Genomic DNA, 17974 nt, shown 5'->3' with positions numbered 1-17974 from the left:
CTTTAGGATATAACTACTTGTTATACCACATTCGCAAAACTTCATTGATGATTTTGTTTGTCTTAGAAAGTAACTGTAATAAATTGTTAGAAGGGTTGCTTGCGTCCGAGATCTATGCTTGTTCTGTAAACCATGCATGGTTCCATGAGTATCATTTCAGCTAATTTGGTTACAGACAGTATAATGTAGTCGATGTAGAGGGTAGGTACCTTTCAGGTCAAGGCTAGTGATTATAGTTCACACTTCACAGTACTCCCCTCGTCCATAAGTGTCAAATTTGACTTTGACCCAGTTAAATTGATTAAAGTTTGACCGAAGTTTATTAATATATGAGTCTTTTTAATGTGTGTCCAAGGGCACACAATAAGTACTAAATTAACTCTCATGAGTTTGGTGCATTTTATTAGTGGGGTGGTTGTAAATGCAGGGGTCCATCAATATTTATGATTAGAAAACCAATCAAGAAAACCAATCAAAATGTACCAAATTCATGGAAGTTAGTGCTTATTGGGCACATATTAGAAAACCCGTTAGATAATTGAACAAAATAAGAAAATCACATCACCAGAAAATAGATTTAACCTAGTTTAATATATAACTTTTAGTTTCTTTAAATAATATAGAATAATGTTTAATCTTTGATCAAAATTAGTTAATTTAATTTCTATAAAAGAAAATGTGACAACTAAGAATGACCAGAGGTAAAATTTTTGATATAGTTAGATGAAAATAACCAAACCTTTGTTACTGTACTTGTATTCGTGGTTTTATGTATAGCCGTACATACGTTCATCTCTGCTCATATTGGATTTGATAGTAAGTTAAAATGGTTTGGTCGTCGGAATCGAGAGGGTTAAAAATGTTTTGTTTAATAATTGAGTTAAAATAGTTTCGTCGTTGGATTCGATAGGATTTGTTACGGCCATCTCTACCAGGTTAAAAATATTTCGATTCAAGAATTGAGATGGAAAACCATATACACGATAACATGGTCGGAAAAGTGGTCGGGAATTTATGTCACAGATAGCCTAAATAAATTTGTTAGTAAGTTAAAATGATTTGGTCGTCGGAATTGAGAGGGTTTGTTCCGGCCATCTCCCCATGTTTTGTTCAAGAATTGAGTTAAAATTGTTTCGTTATAGGATTTGTTAAGGACATCTCTACCAAGTTAGAAATATTTCGATTCAAGAAATGGGATGGAAACCGTATAAATGATAACATCGTCTGAGTAGTGGTATGGAATTAATGTCACAGATAGCCTTGGGAATGTAACCTAAGCTTAAATGCCAATATTTTCCTCGGGAAATTGGATTGCTCTTCTCAAAACATTGAATTGTGACGCAGAAAACTATGTGCAGCCTCGCCCATTCATGTCTTGCACGGAGCCTTCAATGCTCGCTTCTTCTCTTTTTTTTGTTAAGCAATTCTCAGTTCATAGTCGCCTGTGTTTTTATTGTTTGAGAAGGTGACGGGTGGTGACCCTAAATGTCACTTGGAGGTTAAAAATGGCCCTAAATGTCACTTTAAAACGGTATATCATGTACCGTTTATGTAAAACACCTAAAACGGAACTTCGTGTAACGTTTTGGTATTTTGGATTTTTATGCGCAAAACGGTAGATGAAGTTCCGTTTTGGTACAAAACGCTATATGATGTACCGTTTCCAGCCAAAACGCTATTTCAACCACCGTTTTGCACATTATAAAAAAATTAAAGTACCAAAACGGAACACGAAGTACCGTTTTGCATTAAAAATACAAAATGTAAGACGAATTTCGTTTTGAAGTGACATTTTGGGTCATTATTTTCAAAAGTGACATTTTGGACCATTTAGCACTCAAAAGTGACATTTTGGTCCATTGTTCAGATGATATGAAATGTTTTGGTAAAATTTCTTATGTAATACAGTGAAAACCTTCTTTATATAAATATCAAGAAGTTTTGAATTTTTAAAAGCTGACTTTAATTTAAAAAAAAAACTACCGTCTCCATACCAAAATAAGTTTTGTTTTAATTTTTTGCACGTTTTCTGTGTAACTTATTCCTGCTAGAAACTTTAACAATACTATTATTTGTGTATATAGAAATATAGGAGGTATTTGGTTCTCGGTTAATGAAAATCAGAACCTTAAACCTTTTGGATTAACAATTTAGTAATGTAGAATGAGAACTTCATTCCCTCTAGGTGGTGAAATCAAACCCATCATACCTGGATTTTCATTTGATTTCCTTTCCATTAACCATAATTCCCATACCCTCCATTCCTTTTCCCGATTCCCATTTCCATAATGTATCCAAACCCCGCCATAATCTTTGTGAACTACATTTCTTAAAAATAAACTCTATCAAAAAAACTATGGAGATACTATGCTAAAGTTAAAAATATGTCTTCCACGCGTATTAAATTTTCTGATGCTGAGGATAAAACGAGTGCATGATAAGATAGGAAAACATTTAGTGCCCAACTCCAACTTCTGTATATAAATATACCATGCAAGTCCCAACTAACCTCAAAACAAGAGAAGAAACTCAGCAGAAAAAGAAACTAGTTCATTTCTTCTACAGCAGGACAAGTAACAGAAAGGGGAGAAACTTGTATTATTAAGAAGAAAACTAGTGAAATGGAGAGCAAGGCACTAGCAATTTTCTGCATTTTTGTGGCCACAGCAGCAACACTGGCAATGGCCACACTGGAACAAGACGAGAACGACTGTGCAGACCAAATGGCGAATATGGCAGAGTGTATACCGTATGTGAGTGGATCAGCCAAGAAGCCAACCCCAACATGTTGCGCAGATGCTGAGAAAGTGAGAAGTGCAAAACCAAAGTGTTTGTGTGTTCTTATCATAGAGAGCACTGATACTTCTATGGGTCTTCCTATCAACACTACATTGGCCCTTCAAATGCCTACTGCTTGCAAAAGTGATGCCAAAGTTTCCGACTGCCCCAGTAAGCATTCCCTACTCTTCACTTCATAGTCCATTTTTTTCGTAATTAGGCTTATATGTCTTACAAATTACTATCCGTTCTAATGAATCTCGAGGGTAGGCCGGATTCTAATCCAGAGTAAGTATTTCCTACTCTTCACTTCATTGTCCATTTTTAAGTAATCAGGCTTATATGTCTTATAAATTACTATCCGTTCTAATGAATCTCGAGGGTAGACCAGATTCTAATCCAGAGTAAGCATTCCCTACTCTTCACTTCATTGTCCATTTTTTAGTAATCAGGCTTATATGTCTTACAAATTACTATCTGTTCTAATGAATCTCGAGGGTAGGCCAGATTTTAATCCACAGTACATGAAACGACAAGAGATAAAGTCTTGCCCTTTATATCATTTAAATTTATAAATATGATAACCTAATAAAAAGAATACGTTGATAGCTTAGTGACAGGACTACTTCCCCCTCCCTCTCGTCAAATTTTTATGTGTTAGATTCATCACTCTCCCTACCTATATACCGAAAAATATTATGCATCGATAAATATAAAACAAAAAAAATAGCCTAGAGTAAAATGCACTCTCAGTTCCGTAAGAAATGAACATAATGTGGTGCATAAACTTAAGGTGATATGATATATTTACTATTGTTTCTGGTATTATGCAGCACTACTAAATCTCCCAGCAGATTCACCCAAAGCCAAGATCTTCAAATTAGAAGGAGCCTCACCTGCAACAGATTCACTACCAGCTTCCGCATCATCTTCTGGTTCATCATCGACGCCATCATCAACGTCAACTCCTACTGCCTCAGGCACGGCATCTGAAACAAAGACAACTACAAGCACCAATGCTGGAGGGGCATTGTTGAGTGGTGGAGTCATGGCAATTATTGGATTAGCTTCAAGCACACTAGCTCTCATTTAAGGCACACAATATTCTGCTCCCTAACTAAATAATGCAAGGAACTGTAGGGAATTATTTGGTTAAATACTTATATTCTGTTTTTGCAAGAGTAGTTTCCTCCTCCAGTTTTCATAATAACAAAAATAAGACCTTGCAAATTCGTGTTTTGTTAAATCTGTCTTCTATTCTCTGAAATACTAGCCTAAAAAGTGCATTATACACTTCTTATAATCTACTAGCCAAACAGCTTCATTAGCTAGCATCAAAAGTTTAGAATATACTGTGCCTATAATCAATGTAAAGTCTGAACTGTTGCCAAGGGTTTGTTCTAGTGTCCCAAATTATATTCTAACATCTAAAATGCTACATAGAGGTATCACACACCCGTGCCGCCATATCAGAAGTCAAATGGTTCCTTTCTCAGCTCAATCAATTAATATCTGCAAAATTGACATATTTCGTGATACGGTATACACATGAAAAGCCAGATGGTTCCTCTCTATGCTCAAGCAATTAGTATCTACTAATGCAACAATATTGGTGTACGGTATTCAGACTCTTTACACTATCAAGAAAATGAAGTCCTTCAAACGCTCGCAACGATACAAAAATGTCAGAGCACAGTGGTTAGAAATGAGCAAATCTGGATATCAGAAGCTCTTTTTTACCAATTTCATGTGTCAACGACTAAATTCCAGTGATCTACAGTGATGTTAATTTACAGATGAATTGCAGGTAGTAAGAAAAGCTAAAAAGTACAAGAAGGTTCCTACATAAGATGGTGAAGTTCTCTCCATGTAGCCTCCACTTGGAAAAACTCGTCTTTGAAATCTCCGAAGTATAGGGTCTATATATATGATTTTTCGAAAGCCCTAAATTGTAGAATTTCACTATATATGATTTCTTGAAGCCGTTAAGCTCAATTTTGGGCAAAGCATAATTGGGATTCTATATACCATGCCGTCATGTTACAGTATCTTAATATCACTCAACTAGTCACCTGTACAAGTAACTTGTTTGCTATAAAACAAACAGTATATAACAAACTGAAGGCAGTATATATTTGAGACGCTCTAAAACCTCGTAGGCCGGCTTCACCTGTTTGCTTCAGTCCCTTAATTAAAATTCATCAACACTCTTGCTGATTGGGGTCGACAGTTGATGAAGGATTTTCATTGCTACCAGCAATCTCAAACTTGCAAAGTGGACATGATGCATTGATCTTTAGCCATTTGTCCACACAGTGTGTATGAAAGAAATGAGAGCATGGAAGCTCCCTCAACTCATCATTGTCCGTGTATCTCGCCAAGCAAATGCAACAAACCTGAATAAAGTAGAATTTACATCAGATCAGAATCTGTTACTTAAAACATAAGATATTTAAATAAATCTTCCCTTGACCCCTAAGGAGCAACCTACTAGTCAACTACTATACCCTGTGCAAACTATCTGGTCAAACTAATCAAACACAAGATACCCAACTAGATGCTTAAGGCCACATCCTCTTATTCTAAGCCTGAATACAAGTATACAACTAAGTGGACGATACCTATATTTAACAACAGAAAATGGTGGGGTTGAACAAAATGAAATAGTTCAAGGTGCACATCAATGGATAACTTTTTTTTATTCATGTGATAATCAAATTGTGAAAAATAGTAAATAATAATGATAGAACTTACAGCATCTTCCCCTGAAATGACACGCTCCTTTTCTGTTCCTGCTGCTACAACTCCACCTTCATCAGCTCCTGAACTACTACTGTCTCTACTGCTACTACTTCCGTTTCTCTTCAGTTGGAATGTGTGCTTCGGCAGAGCATTAATGGACTCTTCACTGGCTCCTCTCATTTGATTCACATCCTCCCGGACCCCAAGAATTGATATTATACACGGCAAGCAGCAGCATATCATCGCACATAAAATGAAGGGCATAGCATACCCGATGCAGCTAATTGTAAGAAAAACTATACATAACCTGCAAATAGGCCAGGAAGGTGTTGAGGATTTACAGAGTACATTCAAAGAGAAGCTTCTATTTCTTTTTCTTTTTTTGTGAATAACTGGTGCTTACCTATACAAATTTGGAGCATCAGCAGCAGATGCATTTCCTCCAAAAATCCATACATTTCCAACAACAAACCACACAGCAAAGAAACAATCCAGTGCCATCTTAAATTGGTCCACTAGTGCCATAAGCCTTCAAGGAAGAAACAACTCCTTTAACTAACTACAATAATGTGTATATACGCTATAGAAATCACGTTACAAGCATAAGCACTGTTAATCTACACTAGGTCATGGGGATACATACGCATGTCACTAGCATGCAAAAAAAATCATACAAGAACATAGACAGCCTTCACTTACTCATTTTCCAATTTTCATGTAATATAGTAAAAACACATTTATACGTACTCAGTTACTACAATAATATCCAATAGAAATGTATATTAATAACCAAAATAAAAATAAAAAACAGATTATCAAGCATTCTGCAAATTTCTAATTATCTGATATTAGGAATACAAAACCACAGTGGGGATCAATGTACATCATAGATGTCTATCTACCCTTTGTGTTTATCCATCTAATACTATTAGGCAGTTCGCACATATGAGATTTACTGGGTTTTCAGTTATTATATTTAAACCACGAATCTCAAACATATTTCATCATATCTAAAACCTGCATTAAGTATCAAATCCCGTGACAGGCACATAGAATAAGCTACCTTGAATTTTCAGGTCTAATACTTTGTGTATTCTGAGTTTGCGGCTCATTATTTTGACCTTCTTCTTCAGAGGAACGAGTCAACGCAATAGTTATATAAGAATTCTGTTCGGCTTGAGAGTTATTTTGAGAGGAATCCTGTCGCACGGGAGTTGACACTTGCTCAGGAGCTTGATTCCGGTGAAGATAGCGCCAGTAAAGTAAAGGAAGACATGCAACGCATCCAGTTGCATAACCAACAATCCAAGCAAATAAAGGGGTCTGTGGGTTTTCATGTCTCGATACATACAAAACAACAATTGCTGCAATTATTTGAGCTGAAATAAATGCAAGCTCAATGGAAATCCATAGCATAGTATTAAAAGGGCTCCAGTGACGACGACCATATGCTTCACCTCTCCTTGAGAGAGAAGGACTGGGTGGATTCGGCAAATTAGATGTAGATCTAGGTGAACGATTAATAGTTGCTTGAGAGCTACTTGATGGCCTTTGTTCATTATGACTGAAGCTTGAAGAATGATTATTAGATGAAACTGAAGAGGACGAGGATGCATTACCGTGTCTCTCTATGTCGATAACATGGTCACTACTCTCACCATTTTCTGACTGCTCCATGAGCAAAGGATAACTGTCAGTTCGGTTTTCTCTGATTGCTTCGGGAGATGAACCAGCCATTGTAGTAAACCGAATTAATTAATTACAGATCATAGATTTATGGTTTTTAGTTTGCTCCTCTATGCAGTCGTTTCCAAGCATATACAGTAACAATATTCAGATCCTATGAATCAAATATAGTAGTGGTGACAAGTTAATGCAATCCTACGTTCAAAGTACTTCAATTCTCACCTGTCTGTAAAAGCAACGTGTTAGAATTACATAAAAAAATATAGCATAAGAGAAGATATTTAGAGTAAGAAATGCTTCTGTGCACTATCTTTTTCTCATTTTATCACAAAGATAACAAGTAGAGAGTATGCTAGCTTAAAGCATTGAAGGGTATTCCTTTCTATACAACTAAATTTATCACAGGAGACAAAGAACCTACACAATCTTTTAAATCCTCCTTAAAAAGTGTAGGATACAAAACATCACGACTTAATTACCCTACCCTCCCAATCTGCCAAAAAAGAAACTCCTTTAATTTGATTCCAGAAAGTAAACATGCTTTACAAGTAGAACAATGCAAATGCAACACACAAACCCCTTAATTTACATGCCATTTTCTTAACCACAAAGAAAAGAACATTGATTAAATCAAAATTACACAACACTGGATGCAATACCTTAATTCAGCTGCATGTTAAGTTCTAATTAAAATAAATGCTAATCAACGTGAAGAAGCAACCAACTTAGCCAAACATATGTTATATACATCAGACATACAATAACTCAATATCTTTTAGTTATTTTAACCTCCTAAAGGTACCACAAAAACAAAATCAGCTGAGCTAAACATAGGAAAAATTTACAAAAACAATAAATCAGTATCTTCGAATCATTTAACCAACCAAACTGTAGCACGACCAATTTAGACAAACCTACAAATGAAATCAACTTGAAAATTTCTAATCATTTAGAAACCCAACAGTACCACAACAATGCAACCTATTCAGCTAACATATGAATCATATCATACGACCATTAACTTTATATCATCCAATCACTTTATCAACATATCAGTTCCAGAACAGCAGCCCAATTGAGCTAAGTATAAGAATCATATAATACAAATAATAACTCGAAATCTTCTAATAATTTTAACAACCTGACAGTACCACAACAACGCAACTAATTCAGCTAAACATAAAAATCAAATCACACAAAAACTAATCAATATCTTCTAATCAGTTCTAATGTAACAACTTAACAGTACCACAACAGTGCAAATGACACAGCTAGCTTTCAAATTTATATCACACAAACAATAACACGTTAACATCATATCATTCAAACAACCTAATAGTACCAAAACAGCGCAACCAATTCATTTAGAAAAACGAATATCACACAAACAATACAAATACCATCCAATTATTTGAACAACCTAACAGTACCAACACCGCAACCACTTCAACTAAACATACGAATCCTATCATGCTAAAAATATCCCAGTGTAGCACAACAATCCAAACTGATTCAGCTAAACGAAACATATAACTCGATATCTTCTCGTCATTCAAACAACCGAATAGCACCACAACACCGCAACCACATCAGCTAGAAAAACGAATCACATCACACAAATAATACCTCCATTTTATCCAATTATTTCAACAACCTTACAGCACCGCAACACCACAACCAATTCAGCTAAACATAACAATCCTATCACGAATCACGCTAACAATATCCCGGTGTAACACAACAATCCAAACTAATTCAGCTAAATTCAGCTAAACGAAACATATAACTCAATATCTTGTAATCATTCAAACAACCTAATAGCACCACAACACCGCAACCAATTCAACTAAACACCGAACCATATCACACTAACAATATCCCGGTGTAACACAACAATCCAAACCAATTCAGCTAAACGAAACATATAACTCAATATCTTCTAATCATTCAAACAACCTAATAGCACCACAACACCGCAACCAATTCAACTAAACACCGAACCATATCACGCTAACAATATCCCGGTGTAACACAACAATCCAAACCAATTCAGCTAAACGAAACATATAACTCAATATCTTGTAATCATTCAAACAACCTAATAGCACCACAACACCGCAACCAATTCAACTAAACACCGAACCATATCACGCTAACAATATCCCGGTGTAACACAACAATCCAAACCAATTCAGCTAAACGAAACATATAACTCAATATCTTGTAATCATTCAAACAACCTAATAGCACCACAACACCGCAACCAATTCAACTAAACACCGAACCATATCACGCTAACAATATCCCGGTGTAACACAACAATCCAAACCAATTCAGCTAAACGAAACATATAACTCAATATCTTGTAATCATTCAAACAACCTAATAGCACCACAACACCGCAACCAATTCAACTAAACACCGAACCATATCACGCTAACAATAACCTGGTGTAACACAACAATCCAAACCAATTCAGCTAAACGAAACATATAACTCAATATCTTCTAATCATTCAAACAACCTAATAGCACCACAACACCGCAACCAATTCACCTAAACACCGAACCTTATCATGCTAACAATATCTCCCTATAACAACAAATAAAATCTCTTCAACAATACGAAACAATCGAAACCGATTCAGCTAAATTCTGCTAAACCTACGAAACACATAACATCTTCTAATCATTTCGAAACGCAACCAATTCAAACATAATTACACATTCAAATTACATCACGCGAACAAAATTAACAACCTAATTACACATAATTAACAACACAACGCCTTTTAATCAAACAAACAGGTCAAAACTCAAATCATTCAAATTAACAACAATAATAATTGAATTATACAATTAAAATCGCAAATAAAATGAATAAATTACATAAAAATAATACAAATTTTATTCAATTGATGAGAAATTACCGTGAAATGTGAGGAGATAGAGTCAGCTATGATCGATAATCACTTGATTAACAAGTCGCCTGGTAGGTAAAAATATGAATTGTATATTGATGTTTGTATGTATATGTGTGTGTATAATTTGTGCAAGTATATATTAATATTATATTATCTTTATTTTATTCATGTTGATGATGACACATACAGAGAGATATGAGAGGTAATAGAGAAACGGATAGAGAGAGATTTTCAGCGGACACATGTTAATTAAATTTTTAAATTACATATTTTGATATATTATTATTTATCATTTTTAGCCTGTAATACACCTCTAGGGTTGCTAAAATAGTCTTTTTATTTTTTTGAGTAAGGATAAGACTGCGCACATTATATCTTCCTCATACGTTGTTTTATGCGATATTTACCGAGTTTATTTGGTTTGTTTGTTGGTTCGAGATTTCTACTTCAACAAAAAATAACGTTTTGTTAATAGATGAGTGAATTCGAGTGTTCCTTATTAATATACTTATTTAATACTCGTTTAAATTTATTTTTTAAAATAATATTTGTCTCAGTCTCGCAATCGAATCACAATTAAAAATCACATGCATTTGATTTTTTTTCTTTTATAACATTAATATCATATTTTATGTTAGGTCACACACACACTGTAGAGGGGGTGAATACAGTGTATAGTACACTCAAATCGAACTTTAAGAACTTAAGTAACAGAAAACAAACTTTATTGAAACAATAAACTCTGTTACAGTATGGAACAGTTACCTCTCAGTGATGAACAAATATCACGAGAGCTGTTAGGGTTACAATGAATAATCTTTTCTAATAATGATAACACTTATAGTGTAAACCCTATGTCTGTGTTTATATACTACACAGTTACAAGATAATCGCTAATTGATATGGAATATAATTCTGCTTCCTAAAATATATCAATCAGATATCTTTTCTTCCAAGTATTCCATTCTTCACGGAATTCCTTCTTCATGCATATCTCTTCTTATGTTTATCTCGATTTTCTTTCCTTTAATCAGCTACTGTCCTTTTCTGATTGTCCTTCAGCACTTAAGTTCTGATATCTATCTTCTGATGATTATCTCCTGATAATATAAGTACTGATATCCTTAAGTCCTGACTTCCAGTATAAGTACTGATCAACAGTTAAGTACTGATTTATCATGTTCACGTAAGATCTGAAAGCTAAACATAAAACATATTAGCCATGACATTATCAAATATATCTAACAATCTCCCCCAACTTGTAAATTAACAAAATATACAAGTTTAACAGATATTTGATGATGTCAAAAACATTAAGTACAAATGCATGAGAATTAGACTAGATAACTACAACTTACAGTCCTTAAAGTTTTTACCAATTTCAGCTTCTGATAACAACTTCAATCTGTATAAATATCAGAATTTAAGCAGTTGTAGATCTTCGACTTGGCTTCTTCATTTTCTGATCTCTCTGATGTCAGGAGTTGTTCTGAGATAGTTCTTCAACAAACATTTCTCAGCATATCTTAGTTCATCAATCATTCTCCTTTTAACACCTTTAAGCTCTGCAGTATCTTCACCAGTTTGAAAGATTGCAGCTCTGAGATCATTAATCTTTGCTTTTCTCAACTCCTGATCTAGTCTTATGACATAAGCTTTGTCAGACTCAAGATTGAATTCAAGTCCCTTAATACCAAGATACGTTCTGATCTGTGCAGTATTAGGCTTCATATCAACAATATCATCATTGTGATATCTGTACTTTGGAACATATATGTTGTCAGACTTAACAGATAAAGCCTTTTCTGTTTCTGAATCTGTTCTTTTAAGTAGTTTGCAGCAGTCTCTGTTATTCTGTCATCCACTTGAAGTAAGAAAAGTACATGCTCCAATTCTTCAAAATACTTCAAAGGAATGGCATTTTGTCTTATATGATAAACCCTACCATCTGTCACGAAATACAACATGATGTATTCTTTCAAGTAGGTATGGTAAACCATCTGTACAGATTCCAGTTGATTCAATCTCTCAGGAGTTGCTCCAATACCTGGTTCACTCAAGGAAGTTGGATCATTGGTAGTGTTGTGTACTCTTCTTTCATCAGCACTTCCCAATCCAGTTTTATCTCTAGCTTCCTTTCCAGTAACTACTTTTGCTTCAAAACCACTTGCAGTAGTCTTCAAAAATTGAGTCTGTTTTGCTTTAGTGAATCCTGGTAGGAGTGTCTTTGATCTATTTTCTGATATCAAGTTAACTTGAGCTCTGTCAGAGGTTACTTGCTTCTTCTGAATATCAAAACTTACAATTTCTTGACTCTGAACAACTTGAGCAATGTCAGAGGTTGTTTTAAGAACTTTTCTTGAAATCAGAGCAATATCATCTTTTTCATCAGCTATTTCTTCTTCTTTAGGAGGTACATAAGCCTTGATAGGTTCACCAACCTTTTCTTTACCCTTGGATCTTGGATCTATCTGTGGTTGTGATCTAGCCAATGTTGCTTCAGTATGTGTCCTTTCTTTGATCACAATGCCTTTAGGTTTTGGAAGTGACTTTTTACCAGAAGCTTCAGATTTAGATGTGACTTTCTCTGATTTAAGTCTGGCTTCTTCTTCCTTTAAACTTTCCAAGTCCATTCCTGGATTTTCTTGAAGAAATAACTGTCTTGACATTTCCTCGTCAAGATCTAGAAGTTCATCAGAACTTATCCTTTTACCAGCAGCAGAACTTATTCTTTTCCCAGTATCAGAACTTGTTCTGTGACTAGCTTGTCTTGATGTAAACCTTCTACCTTGACTATGACCACTACTCATTCCAGAGTTTCCTTGGTCATCTTTTCCATCATCCTTTCCTTGCAGTGTCTTGTTGGTTTTGCATTTGGACTTAATTACCTTCTCCCCCTTTTTGGCATCAGCAGGTAATAAAAGAGAGATAAGTAGTTCCACTGAGGTCTGGATTTCAGTAAGTTGCAATTGATGAGAAGCTTGATTTGTCAGAATTTGATCAATCTGAGCTTGTTGTTTCTCTTGAGTTTTCTCAATATAAGCAATCCTGTCAATGGTAGGTTGAAAGAACTTTTTCTTATCAATTTTCCAAACTTGTTCCTGTTTGATAAAGTTCTCCTGAATCTTGTGTAGCTCTGCATGAGTAGTTGAATGAAGACCTTGAAATCATCAGAATTTAACATTTCATCAGCTTTAGTCAAGTGCTCAGCAAGATGTAAAGCATTTGGAACACATGAAACTGAGTTCCATTCCTTAGTCCACTCCTGACCTGCAGGAGTTTCACTCTAAGGCACTGGTGCATCCCTGATAACAAACTCCTTTACCAGTTCAGACTTAGGAAGAGTCGGTGGTGGAGTATGTCCGGAAGGACCTGCTTCATCAGCATCTACAGTTGGAGCAGCATCACCAGTATCTCCAACATTCGCAGCATCAAAACTTAAAGAATCAGTATCTTCTGATAAGACAACAGTGTGAGTAGCAATGGAGGCTTCAGCATCCTCTAATTGCTGATCTTGTTCTAAGTTCTGATCAACAGCCATATCCTGATGTTCACCTAAATTCTGATCATCAGCATCTTGATGCAGAGAAGGTGTTGTTGATAACTCTGGAGTTTGAACAGCATCAGTAACATGTGTTGTGGAAGGATTATTTGCTGTTGGAGCTTCTAAGAAAAGTATTTCAGGCACAACCAGGTTCTGAATGTCAATTTCAGCACTTGTGCCTGGATCAACAAGAGACACAGATGGTGAGTTAGCCTTGTCAGATACAGCTTCATGAGATGGAGTTGATGGAGAAGAAGTGACTGGAGCAAATTCCTTGTCTTGTGAGATCAGAGATTCCTGATCCCCTTCCTTAGCTGCTTCCTCCTCATCATCTGAAATGGCCTTTGTGCCCTCTGTTTCTTGTACTTCCTTGTGGATTTGGATTCCTTGGGAGTTTCAGGAACTATCATTCGTCTAAGCCGCTTGAGAAGCCTAGAACCCCCAATTTCAGAATCCTTCTGAGAAGTTGTTTTCTCATCTTCATCTACCACAGGTTCTGAAGAAGGAATCTGATCCTCAGAATCTGATTCATCTCTCAAAGTAATTCTCCTCCTCTTTTGAGGTGTTTGAGGAACAATCTTTGTTCTCTTTGACTTAGAGGATGTAGGCTTCACAGTAGGTGCTGAAGAAGAAGGTTGAGCAGTCTGTGAAGTGGAGAGATAGGATTTGAGATAAGTTCTGAGGGTAGGTTGAGTAGAATGAGAGGTAGGTACTGAGGTTGATGGATTTTGGGTGGTTGGAGGTGATTGGACATCAGAGTAAACAGATCTATAAGTATCAGGATCAGCATTGACCATAATCTGTTTTACAGACTTAGGAATCTGTAATGGTCTAACCACTTTCTTCTTAGTATCAGCATTTACCAGGTCATTAAAGTATCATTTTGCAACCTTAAAATGTGGGGTTTGAGTGCTGACTAAATGAGGTTCATCAGTACAGTAAGTGTAAATAAGTTGACAGAATCTAGCAAAATAAACAACATCTCTATCCTCTGTCATCCTATCCCCAATAAAACCAATTATTCCAGTTGTAAAATCAAAATGAGTTTGATGAATAATAGCATACCCTATGTGCTGACTCAGAATTGGGATAACATCAAAATTTGAACATTTGTTCCCAAAAGCTTTGGTGATGCAATCAAAGAAGAAACTCCATTCTCTTCTGATATTAGCCCGTTTCAACTGTCCAAGTTTCGTCAGACTCTTTTCATATCCCAATTCAGCCATTAACTCCCGAAGGGCTGAGTCCTCTGGAATTGAGAAAGTACAATCTTCTGGAAGATGTAAAGCCCTGCGTACTGTACCAGGAGTGACTACAAAGGATGAATCACCCACTTGGAAGATAATACTGGGAGTTCCACGATTACCACCATCATCAAAAACTCCAGTCCTCCAGAACCTCAGAACTTGTTGACTTGAAAATAATTCAGGCTGAGTTAAGGTGTACCCAACCTCACTATGTGCAAGAAGATCTTGCACAAAGTGCAATTCAGATGGAGCTTCAGCATGATCAAGAATTGCAGCATAGTTGTTTGGAACAAACTTTGCTCAATTAATGATTAAATCCTTTGGCGCCATGTGAAAAATATTGAGATTCAAGTATGCCTGTTAGGTGATTGAGATAATGTCTGTATGAAAAAACCAACGTGAGAAAGAAGGAGAAAGAGAGTAAAAGTAAGAAGAGAGATAAAGTATAAAGAAAATAAAAGATTAAAGAAATCTTCTCTTTGTTGTACTTATACTCTGAAAAAAAATGTTACCGTTGGACACTTGTCAGACATGCAGTAATAACGGTCAGTTACTGGGCTCGAGAAAATAGGAATCATTACTTACCCAGTTGCCTTGTTTCAAGGAAAAACCGTTCCATTAATCAAGAGAAACAGTTTTAATTCAAAATTTAAACCATTAGTACTGATTGAATTATTTTTCAATGCATCATTGATATTCTGAAAATACATCACATGAAAATGACCAAGATAAATTAAAGGAGTAAGTGCTGAAAAAGAATCAGAACTTAATAAGAAACACAATATATATGGTCATCAGAACATCAATCAGGATTTATCAACACAGGATGAAATAACTCAGAGACAAAATCTTGAAGTAAAAACAACTTTCATTAATATATCAAGACAATACATTTATGAAATGGAAATTACATCAGTACTTATACAAGATTTTCCCTAAGCTCCTAATCCTAACATCAACAACTTTAGTCCTAGCTAAGAAGCCTGACAAAGCTGAGGATGAAGAAGAACAGGAAGAAGACAAGATTAAGTCATCTTCCTCTTCCTATCTTCGACGAACAAGATGGCGAGTCGTATGATTCGCTCTTGCTGACGGATAGCTTCCCGCCTTTCCTCCTCCAATCGCTCCAGATGGCGATGGTAATCCATATAGAAGAATAGAAGGTGAGTCAGCACCTCCTGTGGGACAGAATCCCAGATCTCCTCAGGAATGGCTGTTACATGCCACCCATGCTGCCACTCGGCACAACTTAGCTCCATAGTGAAGGTTTGGTTGTTTAAAAACATGTTGTATCGAACCATTGTGTTTTTGACAGATGAAGGAGGATAAGTGTGTGAGAAGAATGTGAAGGAGAGACTGATGTGAAGTGGTTGCTTATATAGGCAAGAGAATGCCAAGAGACGTAAAGATAATTAATGCTGACAGGTAGAATTAATTCTACCTCGTCTCCCTAGACTTTGAAAAAGAATAATAGTCATTGGAAAGAGGAATCATGGTCTAGACCGCACAAGACACAAGAAACAGTGGACTGTTCAAGGACAAATACCATTAATCCTAATCATAGTGACTATTAATCTTCCACTTCAACATATTCTAGTTTGAACTGAGACTGTTATCAAATTTTATTCACAGATAAGCCAAGTAAAGGATTAGACTGAGAAATCAGAACTTAGACGTATACCAGAACTTAACAGTCATCAGAACATAATTTCTTAACTCGAAAAAGGAATGCCATCTTAGTAAATACTCATACAAGTTCTGAGTTATGGACGTCAGAACTTAATCGTGTAACTTAGAACTTGTCCTCAGAATTTGTGCAATAATGACACCATGACTGTTTATCTAAAATAACATAGACCACCACAGAAATTTTCATCATTCAGATGGAGTGATTAGTGTGTGTATTAAGCTAAAAACATACAAAGAGTAAAGTCTGATTCACTTCAGTACATCTTAGAAATAAGGCATAACTAAAATTTTGCTAAAGATCTGTCATTGTCCTGAAACCTACTGATGAATGAGTTCATGCTTGAGTCCATCTCAACTGTTTTGTGCTAATTTTATGCATCTTTTACAATTCTATTTTACAGTGGCTTCTCAGTGTAAGTGAGTCACGACTGTTTATCAGAATTTATGCTATTCTCAGAGTATTTCTCCAGTAATCATAGAGTGTGAAAAGTCATCAAGAAAATATTTTGCTTTTCTAATGCATATTTACTTAATACCAACAATGCACTTGGGTCGTCCCTTCCACATTTTTACTCTAGATCTCAAAGGAGTACCTGATGTTATTCTTTGATCTTTTTGCTTTTTCTTTTGATAAGTGAGGTTTATCAGCACTTAGTACATTCAGCAGTTTTACTAGTATCAGAACTTAACAGATGAGTAGCATTATTCTAATTTGTGACTTAGTAATAAGATATACAAAGTAAACTTAACTAAGCTCAATTATCAGAATTTGCTAGTGTCATTAGATTTCCACCGAAATAATTACTTCTTACATGGAATCATTTGTTTATTAAAGACTATTAGGTCAGTTATCTAGCACGGTTATCCTCATAGGATTGAATAGGTACTAGAACAAACATATCACTTATCAGAGTTTAGAAACATTGTTAGATATATTTGATAATGTCATGGCTAATAAGTTTTATGTTTAGATTTCAGATCTTATTTGAACAGAACAAATCAGTACTTAACTAATCAGTACTTATACTGGACGTCAGAACTTAAGGGATATCAGTACTTAAGCATCAGGAGATAGATATCAGAACTTAAGTGCTAAAGGACGATCAGATAAGGACAGTAGCTGATTAAAGTTAAGAAGATCAAGATAAACATAAGAAGAGATATGCATGAAGAAGGAATTCCGTAAAGAATGGAATACTTGGAAGAAAAGATATCTGATTGATATATATTAGGAAGCAGAATTATATTCCATATCAATTAGCGATTATCTTGTAACTGTGTAATATATAAACACAGACATAGGGTTTACACTATAAGTGTTATCATCATCAAGAAGATTATTTACTGTAACCCTAGCAGCTCTCG

At 35.4% G+C, this 17974-nt stretch overlaps 2 protein-coding genes across 2 annotated transcripts; one reads left to right on the top strand and one right to left on the bottom strand.

The window, feature by feature from the left end:
- Window positions 1-2493: 2493 nt before the first annotated feature.
- On the top strand, window positions 2494-4088 carry LOC141678572 (non-specific lipid transfer protein GPI-anchored 13-like). The gene is made up of 2 exons (XM_074484916.1): window positions 2494-2949; window positions 3612-4088. Exons 1-2 carry the CDS (start codon window positions 2622-2624, stop codon window positions 3869-3871), a joined length of 588 nt encoding a protein of 195 aa, XP_074341017.1. The 5' UTR covers window positions 2494-2621; the 3' UTR covers window positions 3872-4088.
- A 685-nt stretch (window positions 4089-4773) lies between these two features.
- LOC141677933 (E3 ubiquitin-protein ligase At1g63170-like) lies at window positions 4774-10292 on the bottom strand. The gene is made up of 5 exons (XM_074484064.1): window positions 10136-10292; window positions 6584-7432; window positions 5924-6049; window positions 5533-5827; window positions 4774-5174 (listed from the first exon to the last, which is right to left on the bottom strand). Exons 2-5 carry the CDS (start codon window positions 7255-7257, stop codon window positions 4980-4982), a joined length of 1290 nt encoding a protein of 429 aa, XP_074340165.1. The 5' UTR covers window positions 7258-7432; window positions 10136-10292; the 3' UTR covers window positions 4774-4979.
- Between the last annotated feature and the right edge of the window lie 7682 nt (window positions 10293-17974).

This window comes from Apium graveolens, chromosome 8, assembly GCF_009905375.1.
Source record: "Apium graveolens cultivar Ventura chromosome 8, ASM990537v1, whole genome shotgun sequence".
NCBI lineage: Eukaryota > Viridiplantae > Streptophyta > Magnoliopsida > Apiales > Apiaceae > Apium > Apium graveolens.
Note: the sequence above shows the minus strand (reverse complement) of the source record. Positions and strands in the feature narration are given on the sequence as shown.